An 18377-nucleotide genomic window follows, 5' to 3' on the forward strand; every position below is an offset into this window, starting at 1 on the left:
GCTTCATTAATCATTTTTTTGTTGAAAATTATGGTTTATTCACGTTTCTGCAACATTTAATTATTAGACTAAAACAAAATCAATTAAGGTTAGGGATTATGAGGTCCATAAAAGGGTTTGATACTTAAAATTTACCTGTATTTTACCTTTTTTATCTAAGTAAAATACTTTTCGATTTTTTGTTTGTTTGATCACAGTAATGTTTGTTTGTTTGTTTGTTTTTTTTTTGTTTTGTTGCTGACTTTCTATTTTTTTACATTGAAAGAAGACAAATATATGTTATTTATTATTGTAGTACAAATATATCGCAGTTATTGCATACACGCGTAATATACGCTTAAACAATGCAAAACACGAAACACTTTCAGACATACAATGAAAGCATAGCACAAAGTCAATTTCAAACAATTTATCACTGCCGAAGTTCCATACGTGAGAAATCTGTCTTTAAGGATAGCAAGTCTGTTGTCGATGTTTCGGTATTTCTACTGCTTTGGTCTTCTTGTTGTGCCTGCTTCTACCTGTATCTGGTTGGCCCCGGTGTTTGCTTGTGTTATTTAAAGCACTTCTATCAATTAGTGAATGCTCAGATGGGCGTGTCTAATGAGTTTCTTCAGCTTGCTGTGCCCTCCAAGTGGTTGTTGGCGCGTGGTCCTTCGGTTGAGAAATGGTTTTATTTGTTCCTGTCTAGTCCCTCTATCCAGTATTCTGTTACATGGCCGGCGAAAGCTGTTATGTCGATGTTGATGTCTTCTGCGTCTTCTAATGCACTGAACCAAACATCCCCTACCATGTCTGTTGGGATAAGTGGACGAACGGCTGCTCGTCTCACCAAAGGTCGTAGGTCGTCATTCTCTTTGTAGGCTGTTGCGAGTCCATGTTTCTGTGTTTGCCGCCAAATACACTAAGTATAATGACATACGGGATTCGTCGGCAGTTCGTCTTTTACGTTTTCGTGGTCTGGGTTGATGTCAATGTACTCTACCGAGCGTAGTTCATTTCTTTCTTATAGTTTTAATAGTTGGTTTTGGCGTGGTTTCCTTTGGTACATCTCTGTATAAATCAAATTGAATACTGCCTCAGCTTTTACTTTTGTAAATGATTTTAATACAATTATATTGCCCAAACAAATTTTAAATTATTTTATTTTAATGAAGAATTCAAATAATAAGATAGAAATATATTTTTTTTAAATATTTATTGCTTTAATATTTGACTTTTTTTTTGCAAAAGCAGAAAAAAAAACCAAAAAAAAAAACAAAACAAAAACAAAAAAAATATTACATTATTATTATATTATTGTGTCTCTAGTTAATGATATCATTAAAAAATATCATCCAACATTTTTTATTGGAAAAGGTAAAATACAGGTAAATTTAAACTATCAAATCAAGGACCAAATATTTACCAGGAGAATTTAAACAAAATAAAATATAATCTCGGTGAACGTACTAGTCCGATAGCACGGCAATTAAAAATTACAGAAAAAAAATAGTTTTATTGAAAATATTAACATTTATTATAGCTGTGCTGCGTAGGTATACTCATGTACGAATATTGCACCTATTTAAGGACCATTTTATTTAAATAAGTATAGACTATAACTCAAATTAAAATATATTTTGAAAAAGTTAAGCTTCATAAGATACAAGAGCAAAGTCATTAAATATTAATATATAAGTATGCTATGATTAGAAAAGAATCGTTACCAAATACATACATTTCTGGCAGAGGATAAAATTAATCTAACCTCTCCAGAAATGGGCATCTAAACTTTAATTAAAACTTGAGTAAACGCACGCACTTTAAGTATAGCAATGTGATTAGAAATTGTAATAGAGAACAGTGGTGAATTATAAGACTTAGCCCTCTTTGACTAATGTCAAAAAAGTTACTTTATTGTGTCTGGAAGGTGTAATGTTCGATGGGTAGTCAATCCGGTAAGATGTCAAATCTAAAAGGAGCAGATATGGTGAAATATACTAAAAAATCAAATAACGACACGAAGACTAATTAAATGACCAACATCTCCTATCTGTGGACAATCGTATGTTTAAAAAAAGTTTTAAAAGGCCTTAACCATCTCCCTTTAAAGTAAGATCAAAAATTAATTGAAACAACAAATAAGCACACCATAAAATTCACTACGTAATATACTAATAAAGTATAATTCTCCTTTATGGAATACCTCATCATACAACATATAGAAACAAATAAGATATCAAATAAAAGAAAGAAAAAAATGATTTCTAATGTTTGATCGACAAAAAAAGCATAAACAAACAAAAACTAGAAAAAAGAACAACAACAAAAAGTTTTGAATCCATATCTTTTTTATGTTATGTTATGATTTACACATTACAAAAAATCAGCATAGAATATTTTGGCAGTCTACCCAGTTGTCTGACCCCGAAACATATCAGATTTTATTTATCATATTTATTAAAATTTGCAGTATTACAAATATTTAAAAAAAAAAGAAATAAAATAAATAAAATTGCAATATATATGATTGGTATTTTTGTATTCAACAACAGTATTATATTCACACAAGAACATTATACCTACAATTCATGAAAACCCATCTCAAATTATATTACCTTCCTCCATGCCCTACTACATATTATGTACTTAACAATGCATTCCTTAATAAACATTATCTGTTGGAGCATAACCAACAACTTAGTGAATTAATTTTGGAATACTTCCAAAATAAATTTACGGTTAAAAAGAACGGTTGTATGGTCAAAAGAAGTTATAATTTGTAAAGTTTAAAAATATTGACTCGATTGTACACTTGCTTAACATACTGAAATAGAAATATAGTCTTAGTTGAAAAATATATAAAACTTTTTGTATACTGGACGTACAATAAATTTGGTACGACTGACCGTGCAAATAAGCTGGCTAACAGGACATTCACTACCTTGGGTCTTTTCAATGTCAAATTAAGGCAATGTATTTTAACCATTCGATCAGAAAACTAAAACCTTGTCAGTCCGAGACTCTTAGAGACCGCATTTTCCGAACTGAAAGGTCCATTATGTAGACTTTTCAACTTATCGTTCTCGAAGTCGTTCTTTCCCACTATGTGGAAAAGAGCTAACGTAACGGCCAGTTTTCAAAAACAGGAACGTGCGAGAGGTTAAAAATTATCGGCCTATATATTTACTCGGTATCATATCAAAATGTATGGAACGTTGCATATACAAGCATGTAAATTTTTACCTTAGAGAAAATCGGATAATCACTCAGCACCAATCTAGGTTTACGCATGGCGATTCGGCTGTGAATCAGTTAACTGACTTTTCTAATTCGTTTGGACAAGCCTTGGATCACGGTAAGGAAGTTCGTGTCGTCTTTTGTGACATATCTAAGGCATTTGGTCGTGTTTGGCATAACGAATTATTATTTAAGCTACAACAGCATGGACTAAACGGACGCCTATTACGATGGTTTCGTAGTTACCTATCGGATCGACTGCAACGCATTGTTTTAAACGGCGGTTTTTCTGGTTGGTAACTAGTGAGAGCTGGGGTTCCGCAAGGATCTATACTTGGTCCTTTATTATTCCTCACTTTCATAAACGATATCGTTGATGACATCGATGCTTATATTAAATTATTTGCCGATGACACTAGTCTTTACGTGATAGTGGAGACTCCAGACGACGCTGCATTGGCATTGAATAGAGATATTGAAAAAATCCACCAGTGGGCTTCACGGTGGCTTGTACGGTTTAATCCTCAAAAGACGGAAGCGATGTTAGTATCACGTAAACATGTCAGACAGGTACATCCTGCTCTACAGATGAATAATTTCGATCTTCAAAAGTTCTTCAATCACAAGCGATGTTAGTATCACGTAAACATGTCAGACAGGTACATCCTGCTCTACAGATGAATAATTTCGATCTTCAAGAGATCTTCAATCACAAGCATTTAGGGGTTTACTTTCCGAAAGATGGGTCATGGCATATCATATTGACTATATTGTTAAAAAGGCATATTCGAGGATCAATGTACTTCGACATGTACGTTTGGTTCTCGACCGTTTCACTTTGGATAAAATGTACATGCCATTTATCAGACCTATTCTAGAATACGGAGATGTAGTTTGGGACAACGGGTTACAGATTTTGATTAACAAGACCGAAGGTGTTCAGATAGAAGCTATGCGTATCGTAACTGGTGGTACAAAATTAACATCGTTAGACAGCCTATATCGAGAAACCGGATGGGAAAAGCTCGCGGATAGGCGGCGAAAGCACAAGCTTGTGATGTTTTATAAGATGATAAATGGTGACACACCCGAATATTTGAGTACCCTTGTACCAGACGTGCGGGTAAACAGTCATTACCATTTTACCCGTCAATCTAATGACATATCAGAGATACTAACAAGAGCATCCTTGTATTCGAACTATTTCCTGTCGTCCACAATTCTATTGTGGAATAACCTTCCGATCGAAACGCGCTATTCCAGATCATTCCATATCTTCAAAGCGCGTTTAGATGTTTCGAACGAGCGCCGACGGCCAGTATATTATAATATTGGAAGCAGGCTAGGTCAGGTATTGCACACCAGGTTGCGAATGAACAGTAGTTCACTCAACGAACACATGTTCAGGCGTAACCTCGTGGGTAGCTCAAACTGTGTTTGCGGACAAATGGAGTCAAACAGCCATTTCTTACTTGAATGTAATATTTATTCTGATTTACGACGTACCACTATTCTTATTTTGAATTTTCAGTTTGACATTGATATTCCCCTAAATGGGTCTGATGTTCTATCAACCGAACACAATACTGAACTTTTTCTGAAGGTGCAATCCTATATTATAAAGAGTAAACGATTTGTAAATGTTTAAAAATATAAATTTTATACATGCTACATGTATCTTTTGAGTGCATTTCATCTATTTTATTTTATTTTTTCTTCTTCTTCTCTTTAATAAATTTTCTTTCTCCTTATATTGTTTTCTGTAATTAATATTTCCCAAAAAAGTTAACCCTTTCCAACTTCATTACACATATAGTACATGTATTTGTAAAAATTCCGGAGCATGCTTCTTAATGTATTGCGATATATTTTGTCCTTTATGGCTTGTTTCCGAATCCTTGTGTTTATTTACTACACTGTCATATCATGTATTGATGTATTCTTTGAAATAAAATATGTTTAAATTAAACCTAAAAAACCACTCACGTAACAATACGGAGCTAATTAAAAGACTGTTCATATAGAAACCAGGCATACCTTTTATATTGGCGACACATACTTGTTTTTATAAGTCAATATGGCGATAAGGAAGAACATGGATTTGTCTGTCTCAAAAATGGATGACTCAGAATATATGTTTACAGGTCCCTAACAAAACAAGTAAATTATGAGAGTTATTTCCCTTTATCTTAAAGTTCTTTCTAAGTTATTTATTTCATACTACTACATTAAATATTAAGCAAACATTCATTTCACAGAAAAAAATGGGTGTGTGATTTCTAATGGATAGAATTTAGTTGAAAACAAAACTTGATATGTCCACCTACTGCATAGGTTTTCCCTAGACACCCTTCAAAAACAAAATCGTCGGCGATTTTAAACTACTTTATCTAAGTACAAAAGGCACTGCCATCACATTTACGAATTTCATATCAATTTAAAAACACGTTAGCAATGTTTGTGTTACGTCTCCCTTTACAGTTTCCAAGTGAACTGAAGATTTCGATTAATGTTTTGGTATTTAAAAATTCAACAATAAACATGGTAAGTATGTGACAAAGCTTATTTGAAAACTGGCTAATATGGTTGCGTAATTATGACATCACGAAATCATGATTCTCAAAATCTTGCAAAGTTTTTTTTCCTCATTTAGAATATCTTAATTCTCCTTTCAATCATGCCATACTGTAAATATGATTTTTTTTTGTAATTTTGACCCATTACTTTCCCTTTCTTTTTGTCTAATTATTAACTATTCAACTAGCTTCGAGATACAAGAAAAAGTCTAATAAAAAAGATTATCATTGATCGTAATCCTGAACTGGATTTCTCACTCGAACCAGCAAACGGGTTGAAAAAAAAACCACATAAGGTTATCTAAACCTATTTATTTCCATTTAAGTTGTCAAAATAAATGCGTTTTAAATTTCGTTAAGTAAGAAATCTCAAAAGAAATTTTCACAAAATTACAAAAAAAAAAAATACGAATCGATGTATCTCCCCAGAAAGTTGTTATAAATATGAATATTTGGTCATGATATGAAACCTCTTTTAAAATATGGAAAAAAAGAAGTAATTCCTACCTCACAAGATAATCATCGCTTTGAAAAGTGAAGGGAGGAAATGTAGAATTACATTGCACTGACGTCTACACATGTTTGCACTGACAAGGTGTAGTATTTCAATCTTTTAAATATATTTCCATACAACAAAACAAAGACTATTGAATCTGTAAAATATAATTCATTCAGACCTATCCATTCAAATATTCAATAATTGTGCAATTACAATGCATTTTAGATAAGTCTAGGTAAATTTATTCACAATACACAGTAGATACTGCATGTGACATAGAAGTACAATATACCGACAGAAAAGCTAGATAACGTCACATGATTGTTTGGTCTAAAAACAAGTGGGTTCAAGTCTTTGAATTGTTACAGAAGCTTTTGTGTGAGTGATATCCGTAATCGAATTACGTCGTTCGTGTGATATCAGTGTATTATTATTTGGTATGTTATGTCTAAGTACACATAATACTATACTGAACCTCCAAAGTTTTATTCAAGTTAAAGCGCTAAATGAAGAATCAGTCGAATCAAAATTGTGGTAATATGCGTAACTGAAGAAAATAAATTGTTGTTGATGCCAGTAACTGGTATAAAGAACAGTTTAACTTCTCGTTCAAAATGTAATCTGTCCTGTTTACTCAGTTTTGGAAACTACTTTTTTGAAAGTAGTTAGAAATGTCCGAGACCGGTGACTAGTACTGCTAAATTACACCCCAACTCTAGAATCGATGCGAGGTAGCAAATTTGGGATTCAATTTTGGTCGCTTCCTCAGGGGGTTTCGAACCCCTTCTCTTCTCTGACATCTATGGCAACACCGCCTGTACTAAATCCAACGCTCTAGACCACTCGGCCAACTAGGCTCTATAAAAAAATAGCTTCCGTTAGCCAGTGATACTTCCTCCTAAGTAAATCTAGAGCGCGACCATTAGCACATGATGTGACTGAATAATTATCTGCCCTTAGCTACGAATATAGTTCATATAATAATAGGGGATTTTTGGAATTTTTTTAAATTACAGAAAGGCTATAAAGAAGATAGTGGGAAAATTAATTGTAGTTTCGTGCCTACAGCAACGCCAAGTATACAACACATGTAAGAAGTCTCATGGGGTGAGGCATATATATCAGACTGGCTTTTTTGTATTACTATATAGCCAGGACGATCATGTCGATGCTTTCACAAAGGACCGAATAACTTTGTGACAGGAATGTCCAATACCGTAAAATCTTATTGTTAATGGTAAAACAAAGTCATTACTGTTTAATAAAAAATATTTCAGTGTTTGAACGTACCTGACAAAAAAAAACAAGAAACAAAAACAACAACAGAAACAAAACAAAAATAAATAAATGTAAACAAATTTGAAGATTATAATGTTCAACCACAGACTCATATCTTGACCAACCCTTATAGATCGATTGAAAGGGAAAACTCCTGACTAAACAATATGACTTTGGCGATGACTTCGTTTCGTATAATTTATTTTCCTGTCATCTGTGGCAAGATCCCTTCAGCACCTGCGTATCTAGTTTTCATATCACAACTCATACGTTACGCCAGAGCTTGACGTAACTACGCGGATTTTTGTACTGTGCTTTATTCCTCACAATTAGGCTTCAGGAATAGGGTTATGTAGCTACAAGTATGAAGTCATCACTACAAAGGTTACATGGTCGTCACCGAATATAGTGTATTCCTCTGTACCATGAGAACATGTTTTTCTTTTTTTTGTCTATCCTGGAAGTGGCTTTTGATTGTTAACTCAGTGGGTGTGTCTGGAACGGATAAGGACTCTAACCCTACCGGTGTACATTGGGTCATGGTTCCAGTTTATGTTAGAGTCTGGGTTGCTCATATACGTTTTTCATGTCATATTATTTTTATTAAATGTTCTTTGTTGATGAGTGTATCCATTTTTATGTCCAGTCGTCATCCCCTGAAAAAACCTTTCCAATCCATGTTTCCTTCATTTCTGTTATAAAAATGTACCAATGCTTATAAGTAAATAGATTGGATTTTAATAGAAATATATAATGTATGCAAACAAACAAATTAACTGTGTCTGAAAATGGTTCATAGCAAAATACTGGTTGATTAGAGTCAGGTATGCTTAAAAGTGGCTACATGAAATACTTATTCACCGGGTATGAGGGGAATATTGAGTTTATTTTTCCCAAGGTACAACTATTGCCCTAGACGTAGCCAAACGCAATACTTGAAATCGATGTGAAAATAAACTTAATATTCTCCAAATACACAGTCACTATGTGTTTTATTATACTGAGAGACAAAAGACCGATCAACTGGGCATGATACATGTAATTCTGTCGTCTGACTGAAATTTGAAATTTCTGGACTCGATCTCGAACAACAATGAATGGCGAGAATACCGAATGTAGTGATAAAAACCTAGGCAATTCTATGACAGCAATGAAACATAATTACGCTTGTGGTCAAATAGCGTTAAAGATGGCAAATTATTAGGAAACTATTAATCGATCAATAGTCTTGAACCGGGCAACTCATCAGAAATAGCAAAACTATTCACATAAAGTTTGTAAAGAAAAACTGTACTGAAGTATGATAAAGTATAATAGATTATATCAAAATTCTGTCACGGAAATTCTATTCCAAACTTTTGTCAGTTCCCGATATCATGTTTTACAGTAACTGTTATTCACATCACTACGGTATTATGTGCGGCTGATTTCTCAATTCAGCCATTAAATTATGAAAATCAATTAGTAGTTAGGTTGCTGTCTTTGTAAGAATCACGCACATTCTGTAATAAGTAATACACCCCCAAACATGCTACACATTTTAATTTTTGTTATTAAGTCTCTCTTTAGGTCTATAAAATGAAATGTATGATTATTCATTCAAATCTGTCTGCTCTAAGGAGATAATGTACATTGAAAATTCAATGCTTTCTAAAGTACTTTAGTGTCATTTACAGAATATCTCCCTTATTTTTGAATACTACAGGTCTCACTTAACAGTTTCGGGTCAAATGGCTACCCCTAAAAACCACTGCTAGATCAAAATTTATGCATTGAAAGAGCATTATGTGTGTGAATGTTGATCAAAAGTATTCAAAACAAAGCTGATGATGTGTACATGACAATGCTACAAAAGTGTATGAATATTATTCACATGTGTGAGTAATTTGCTCCATGCTGTCAGCAGAAAAGGTAAAAATTGTGGATTTTTCAGTATTATTTAGTCAAGTACAGGTAGTACAATACAGTTAGATCATTTCTGAATATTTGGTCTCATTTTGTTGAAATAAAGCTGTTTTGAGGCAGTCAACACAGAAATATCTAGTGTTTTGTCATTAAAAAAGTGCATATTTTTTAAATCCTTGGTGTGTGGAGGTTCAAGTCATTTATAAGTAATTTAGTGATTATTCTTATAAAATCCAGTAGCCATGGTAACATACTGAAAAAAATATTACTGAGTTTTTGTACAAATCAGGGGTGCCTTTCCAAAACTAACAGCCAAATACTATGTTTTATAAAATATCAGGCTTTTAGACACTACCACAGGATGAAAGCGTGCATGGAGTAGGTGGGAAAAAGGTAAAAAATAATAAGACCCTTTTCGATTCATTTCCTCACAATTTTAGTCCCAAAAGTTCGTGCAAAATAAGGTATTTTGAAAATCAGCCATCTGATGGTACCAGTATCGTATTGCATATCCCTGAGCAGGTGTACGTCAAAACATGGATGCTATAAAAATATAGTGCATTTTCTTTTTGCCTCTCTACAAACCAATATTTTGTCAAAAGATACGAACAATTACTTATAAAATAGAGCAAACAACACACTGTAAGATGAAGAACTTTTTTTTAAAAGAAAATCTAACATAATATCATAAAAATGTTCCACTGAAAAGGTTGGTTTGGTGAGTGCAAAACGAAAGTGAAAGTAGGGAAAATGGCTATTTATATTTCGAGACTACTTTTCTGTCCGATCTTCGTGGACTCACCCTATTTTCTTTGCGGGAAATTATTTTTTCACATGTCCTTAGAAATGCTACATAAGTGAAAGTTTTATTGAATCAATTTACATATTTTTTTAAAAATCCTAAAAATATGCACTTTACTATAGAAGTCTATGGGAAAATTAATACGATACTGAGACCTGATGCTTAGGAGAGTACCTAATACGACAGGGGACTGAAACGTTCCGGATACCATTTTTCATTTAAATAACACCTGTTTACCATAACATATATTACATCTGTCTATGTGTCACAACCTCTATTTCTAGGGGGTTGATAGAATTAAACTAATCTCTAGGGTTCTATGCTTTATTGCCAATAAATGTTAATGCCCTATAAAATACAGTTATATTCAATACACAGCACAAGATAAATAATAGCATCTTGCATATAAAGATAACATAAAAATTAACCATGTGTGTGAATGTATATTTTAGTACATTTACATATCATAGGAAAAATGTAACATTTGAGTAAATTTAATTTACGGCTTCATCAATCTGCTTGTGAAGCATAAACCAACTAGCTAAATATGTAGTTTGACTCCATATTCAAATGTAGCAAATTATAAGAAAATGGTAAATTATCTAATCAAACATATTAAAGAGCAAAACAACAGCATTAGAGTATAAGCGATTTAGTGCATACAATAAGCGTAAAAAAACATAGCAAAGCAAATACATAAGCAAAGCAAAAACTCAAGAATACAAAACACTTAACTTACCTCACATATCGTGCAAGAGGCACATTTGTAAATAGTCACAGGAATAGTAAGTCTCCAGTACTACTGTATTGTACCTGAAGTATCAAAAATCACTCATTGTATTTATGATTTAAAACAATTACTTCATGACCACAGTGTGTGATCGATTTAAAGACTTACACTTTTACTTTCGAGCGGTCCACTCGAACTGTTAAATGAATCAATCATTAATCGCTATTATTTAAGCATAGTAAAATAACATTACAGATTTGTGTGTTTAGGTAAATTATTATGAAAGTTACACAATCAATCAATCATTCATACCGGACTTTCATACGAGGTAAAAATGTTAATTTCAAGACCATTAACATGCACAATTAATCTAGGAATGTTAAAGAAACTAACCTTAGTAATAGTTAAGTTGAAATCAGATGCGTATATAAGTTGAGTTGATAAGAATATAGGTTGCTAGATTCGGATGAACATAAAAACCAACATGTCCGTTCAGATACTTAGGTAAGAGTGTTCAAATGAAAAAGGAATTAACCTGCGACAATTGCCAACCAATAGATGACGAGAAAAGAAGTGCGCACTAATCAAGCATGAAAAAGAATATAGAAGATTACGACTAGATTGCAATACAATCACCAGTTTCCGAAAGCTCGTCTGTCAATCGGTCCAAGTCAAATAGTAAAACATAATACACATTCATACAAGTCAAATATTTTATTACACAATACATAACATATTCATATAAAACAACATTGCATACTATTACATATGTATAAATCCTTATCTACATTTAAACAATATATCCACCAAATTTCAACTTTTAATTTTAAGTTTTACAAAATTTGACCGGGGTAACTTGGTGTGCGAAACAGTGCGCCTTAATGTAACTGTATAGTGCACCAAACTTTGTGAAAAAAATTTCTACAATTGTCGAAACATTAGCAAAATGATTTTGGAAGGCTTGTTTTCCAAGTTTCGCAGTAGTATGTAACATTAAAATGTCAATTTCCCGGAGAATTCACAATAATCTTTGAATTTTTTTTTTTCAATTTAGATCGAAGATCGGAATTGATATAGTTGATGCTAAGCTAGAAATGAAAACCCTGCGAGATTATTAATAGTCATCAATCATGTAATTGAAATATAAAGAGGAATGCTGAGTACCATTTGGAAGAACTGTCTTCGGATATTTTTTTTTTTTTTTTTTTTGTGGGGGGGGGGGGGGTCATTGGTTTTTGCAATAATCATTCTATTTGGCTATTTTGGCCATGTGTATGTTATTATAATTGAGCTGTAGGTGCTCTAGGGCCTTAAAAGTGCGTGGCAAATGTTTCTTGCACCAGACATGATTGGTGAAAATATATTTTTTAAGACTTTATCGTTAATGTTAATGTATAAGCCTCTGCCCAGAAACTAAGTGCTTTCACGTGACACATAGGCGTCTATGGAATAACTTTTAGCACTTGGGCTATGAAACTTATCAACTTAGAAATGTAGCTAGTTTAGAGGAATATGTATCTAAGGAAATGCTTTAATTCAATGATTGTGGCTTAATTTTGAATGATTTAACAGACAGTTTCGACCTGTAGGTCAATAAATTGAATATATGGAATTGAAAATTTAAAGACTAGGAATTGCCAACTAGTATTTTGTAGTTCAAATATTTACTATGTCAGGGAGTTTTGTGTTCATTCATCTAGGTGCTCCATGGAAACCGATATCGAACTTGAGTATTACGCAAACTGGCGCACTGCTACGATGCATCATGAATTTTGGTGTGTGTGTTTGGTTTTTAAATGCTCTCCGTAAAAAATGATGAAATTAAAAATAAAAGCAAAGAGTTTAATATTAACCATTTATAACAATAAGCTTGTGTAAAGATAAGTTTGAATTTGATCCCCGTACTTTCCATTTATTCCATATTTTTGCAATTTGACGATTATTTTAGTCGTGAAAATTCAAACGATCGATATAAATTGATTCAGTACATGAGTACTTTGATTTAACATGTAAAGTAATGGAAACGTTAGAAGTGGTTAATGAGACCACATTACATTCCATATAATGTATTTCTTACATGAACAAGGTTTCTACGAAAAGTCACCTGGTATTTTTTGTTTACTTAAGCATTTTAAACGAAATATGAAATATGAAAATATGTAGGCTTTCAGACCATGAACCACAATTTGCATGATTCTTAGCTTGGGTACTACTTAAGCATTCAATCCTTGAAAACAGGGGCCAACAAATCAAATAAGGATTACGTATATGATCAGATGCCATCGGAAACTTTGAGTTCTACTTTATATTAAATAACAAGAACAAGAAAACAGCTCAAGTATTACAAAGACAAGATTGGGAGATAGTCACTTTTCAAAATTTGCACACATCATACGAAAAAATGGGTACAAATGGTAATCAAAGGAATCAAGATTCCAGCGGAAAACAAAAGAATGTAATCCAGGGACAAAGACCAAACAAAAAGAGATACGCAACAAAAACATGAATTAACCTAAATAATGCATACAAAGGAACAAAAGTAAATAAGTAACTCGGACTCCACTTAAAACTGGGAGTATGGACCTGGTGCATCGGTAGGATAAGAGTCCTCTGTTTTTCTAGAAACACCCACCGAATTGCTCGTAAAAAGTAAGTCCAGGGTAGACGAAGGAGAAAATGAAAACTATGACACGTTGAACAAATCAGTTTTCATGACGCAGACATCCCGCGTTTTATTATATCTTTGGACACAGTCATTTATAAGAAAACGTTATGAATAAGTCCAAACAGAATGAATTCGTCGAACTGTCATTTATACAATGACGGAAACACTGCAATACCGTCATAGTGTGAAAGTATTGTTTGTCCCTTTTCGTCATTTAACTTATAAGTTTTTGATTTTTTTGAAAGATTTCGTGTCAATTAAAAATAATTTACGTAAGTACAGTAACAAACCTAAACTCTATCGTAATAAATATAATTACAGATTTCAGGCAAATTGTTACCTGACATACCGAAAAAAAAAAGAATCGAATTATTGGAAAAATATATTTGAACCTTATAAAGTGACTATTGCTTTAAATTTAGATTTCTAGAATACTCTGATATTAATATGATACGTAACTAGAACGTGGTTCTATATCTCCAAAAAATTCTACTAATTGGTTGAAGGCTAGAAACCACTAATTCCACTTCCCACAGTCTTCAATGCTAATTATACAATATTCAATGGCCTCTCAGGACTTTACCTTAACTTTAACCTGCAGAAGACTATATATCAGCATGATTCTACATATTTCAGCTCACAATCCTCAGAATGGCATGTCGGGTTAGCAGACTTGCAGTGCAGTACTGGTCACCGGAAGTGAAGGGTCTATAAATAGCGTTGGAAATCCCAGTGTTTTCACAAGTTAGGGATATACTTAGAAATCATTATGGAGATTAGGTTTCACATCACAAGAACAAAAATGCACTTATAAAATGTACAGAAATGTTTTTCCTTTCAGAAACAGTTTAATTTAAAAAAAAAAAATAAAATGAGAACTAAGAGGAACCGAGGGTAATTTCTGTGTAGGACTATTTTTGCGCACGTTCCAAATGCTCATTGGTTGAATTGGTAGTCTGTAACCTAAAGTCTATCTAAATGCGCTGATTATTCGATAAAGTACGAAAATTGCGCATAACGACTTTGCAATACAAACGTGTTATGGTTAGATTATAAGTGCAATGTTTGGCTGATACAAAACAATTTGATGAGAAATGAATAGGTATATTTTTCGATGATAGACTCAGTTAATATGCCATTTGTATAGCTAATGTCACGAGTGATCCTGAATACCACAAATGTGAGGTAGTTAGACTTTTTTGACCCCGAGTTTTATCAAACCATGTTAATCATATTTCTATAAATTTGCAGCATTACACATTTCAGAATACTTAAAATACTAAACCCTCATTTCATGTATTTACATTTTAAGAGATATAAATGTTATAGTAAATAAGCGAAATTAGTAATTACACGTAATTTTTCTATAATAACGTTAATTTTGAGCAACTCCTATGACTGTTGTTATGACTTAATATTGAATATTTTAAGTAAACTAAGCAGTTTAGCGGATGAGTTACTTTACACGTAATTTCTCAAATTTAATTATTACGAGCAACTCCTAACTGGTTTGGTAAAAACACGTATTTCCTGGCTTTCTTTATTTATTACGGGTAATTACAGAAATATTCGACATTTTTACGCTTAATTTCTAAGCATATATTAAATGTCGATATAACTTAATATTGAATATTTTAAGTAAACAAAGCATTTTAGCGGATGAGTTGTTTTCAAATTAAAAGTGAATTACATGTAGATCACATATACAAATATTTAATCTTTGTCAGTAACTAAATGAAATATTTTAGCTAACGAGTTGTTTTAATAACTCCTATTCCAAATAATATTCAGAATCTGCGCAAAACCAACAAGATTTGCAAACCAACTTAAAAGGAAAACGGAAAAAAAAATCTAATTAAAACCTTAGTAGGTCGATGCTATTCCGTAACCCATCGAAGCGATTGATTACAACACGAGTGTACTGTTTGTAATGCGGTGTTTCAGGCTACCGAACCAGACGAAGCACATCCGAACGCTGTAAACTCAACAACTTAGTTGTATGAGAAAAAAAAACCAAACGACTGATAATAGATTAACAGTAAAAGCAGAAAAAATGGTTGCAAGAATCAATCAGATTTTGGGACACATCGATGGCGTCATCATTACATTTTCTTTTTCGAGCGTATATATAGGCGACGGGGCAGGCGACCCAGATGTGTTGCGACAGCTGTCGACTCTTACTCTGAACAGTACAAACTCAGTACCTAAAAACCGAATTTCTTGCGTCAGCATTCTCTATAATCAGTTTACGGCTTCTTCTTTTCATGGACTATCTAAATATAATACCATTGATATTAGTGTTCGTCAGTATTACAGTTCATGTAAAACGGACAAGGTTTGAAAAGTGCTGCTGCAAAAAAGGCTTTCGCGTGAACACAAATGTTTTGAAATACGTCTATTGTGTTTTTCAGGTATGCTAATGGAAGATTTTTCAAATGGCAGTGGCTACCAGTCCCCAATTTAGGGACGGGGAGTCGCGCCGCTAATCGTCCCCAAGTTCAGTTCTAGTTTCACTAATTGCCACATAAAATTGGTAAAAAGGACAAGAATAGACACAAAAATTCCAAAGTTGGTAGTAATTGTAAAATAATTGCATCTCTTATGACTTTATATATAAAAAAAACGTTTGTAAATAAACGTTGTAAACAATTATCACTCCTGTTTTATATTTGAAATGATAGATATGAATAAAAGAGATTAAACAAATTTTGTATATTTGCATCATAACGATTGGTTTCATACACTGAAATGTGTCCACAGGATTAAAGATCACGAAATGCATAATCTAAAACTGCCGGAATCGAGAAGATATAGTTAAATGATTTTTATTTTCAGCCATGTTGACACGGATACTCGGATCAGAAACTGCACAATAAATTGAATGATGGAAGAATTCAACAGATAGAGTGATTTTCGGCGTTTAACAAATAAGCTATAAAATTCTAGACGAAAATGTTAACTTGCAGAGGATCAAGAAGTATTATAACAAACAAAGCTGTCCTGAACTATAAATAAAACATTTCTAATGGGAAAAAAAGAAGTGTGCAAATTTGGGAGTGTGTACAAATGTAACATGCAACTCGGACTTACATACATGCACAGTGCTCAGAGCGTTGTGTGTGACGATTGTCTTGCATGACAACATATTAACTAAGTATGCTGGCCTAAAGTCTGTTCCAAAAGCCATGCATTTTAGGTTACAGACCACCAATTCAACCAATGAGCATTTGGAACGTACGCAAAAATAGTCCTACACAGAAATTACCCTGTTCCTCATAGTGCTGTGAAAAAAGTTCTCATTTTATTTTAAAAATTTAAACAGTTTCTGAAAGGAAAAACATTTTTGTACATTATATAGGTTCATTTTGCTTCTTGTGACGTGAAGCCTAATCTCCATAATGATTTCTAAATATTCCCCTATCTTGTGAAAACACTGGGATTTCCCATGCTATTTATAGACCCTTCACTTCCGGTGACCAGTACAGCACTGCAAGTCTGCTAACCTCACATGCCCTTCTGACGATTGTGAGCTGACATATGTAGAATCATGCTGATATATAGTCCTCTGCAGGTTAAAGTTAAGGTAAAGTCCAGAGAAGCCATTGAATATAGTGAAATTAGCATTGAAGCCTATGGGAAGTGGAATTAGTAGTCTCTAGCCTGGATGTGCAAATTGTAGAAATTAAAGATATTTAATCAATAGGATAGCCTTTTAAATTGTGTTATGTTTTAAATGATGAACACTTTTAACCAGTATTTCAATAATATTATCCTGTTTTAAGTGATACAATATCTTAAAAATGTTTCATTGTTGATTTTTTTATGTGGTGTATCCAATAAAATTTAAGTCCTTTCCGCCGTTGAAAGACTGTTTTCCTATGGTAATAATTGAAACATGAACTTTTGGACGTGTCCCAAAGTTGAGCATTGATACAAGGCTGTATCTATTGATGATTTATAGATTTCAGTTATAAACAAAAAATACTAGAAAGTTTTGAAAAAAAATGAATTGTGAACCAACTTATAACGCTAGTATTTTCAACAAACCCACATTGATTTCATTTTCGAATGATAACACTAGTTAAAAACTTGTCTATTGTTAGTGATAATTGTCAATGATAAAAGGAAATAGAAATTACAACTATATAATATAATGTATGAACAATGACATACTGTCTTGTATCAAAAATCAATTATATACAAAAAAGCAGAGTAATAACATAACATATATTCATATTCTGTCATTATTTGGCTTATATTGTTCATTTATTAATATTATTTTTTTTGTTCCTTAGTAAGTGGACAAATACAAGAACAAAAAACAAAAACAAAAAAACAAAAAAAAAAAACAAAAAAAAAAAAAACCCAAATAATTTTCGTCCTATTTTTTGGTCTATGAACAATGTAAAAAGCGCCCTTTTTCTATTTTTTTTCTGGTTTATGAAGTGTAAAAATCATAATGAATCGCTTATTTATAAAAAAAATTTACCAGATAACAAATAGTTATTGTCAAATACCCATATTTATTCATATTTCCCAATGCAAATTAGCATCGATCTACAAAATGAAATTGCCCCGTGCAGGTCCGGGTGTTAAAAGAATAGGCCTGCAGCAGCGCTAAGCTTGTCGTAAAAGGCAACTAAATAGTGCTCAGAACCCTAGCCGGGGCTAGGGCGCTCTGCCCACAGAGCAACTGGGAT

General features: G+C 32.8%; 1 protein-coding gene across 1 annotated transcript in view; it reads right to left on the minus strand.

Moving 5' to 3' along the window:
* LOC148629662 (uncharacterized) overlaps positions 1–2672 on the minus strand; it is a 36025-nt gene extending 33353 nt beyond the window's left edge. The window contains exon 1 of the mRNA XM_088555082.1: positions 2601–2672. Coding sequence (XP_088411208.1) covers positions 2601–2672 — 72 coding nt within the window. The remainder of the gene's footprint in view (positions 1–2600) is intronic.
* Between the last annotated feature and the right edge of the window lie 15705 nt (positions 2673–18377).

The sequence above is a fragment of the Perna viridis genome, chromosome 1 (assembly GCF_037379345.1).
Source record: "Perna viridis isolate PV_CMFRI_1.1 ecotype Kerala chromosome 1, ASM3737934v1, whole genome shotgun sequence".
Taxonomy (NCBI): Eukaryota; Metazoa; Mollusca; class Bivalvia; order Mytilida; family Mytilidae; genus Perna; species Perna viridis.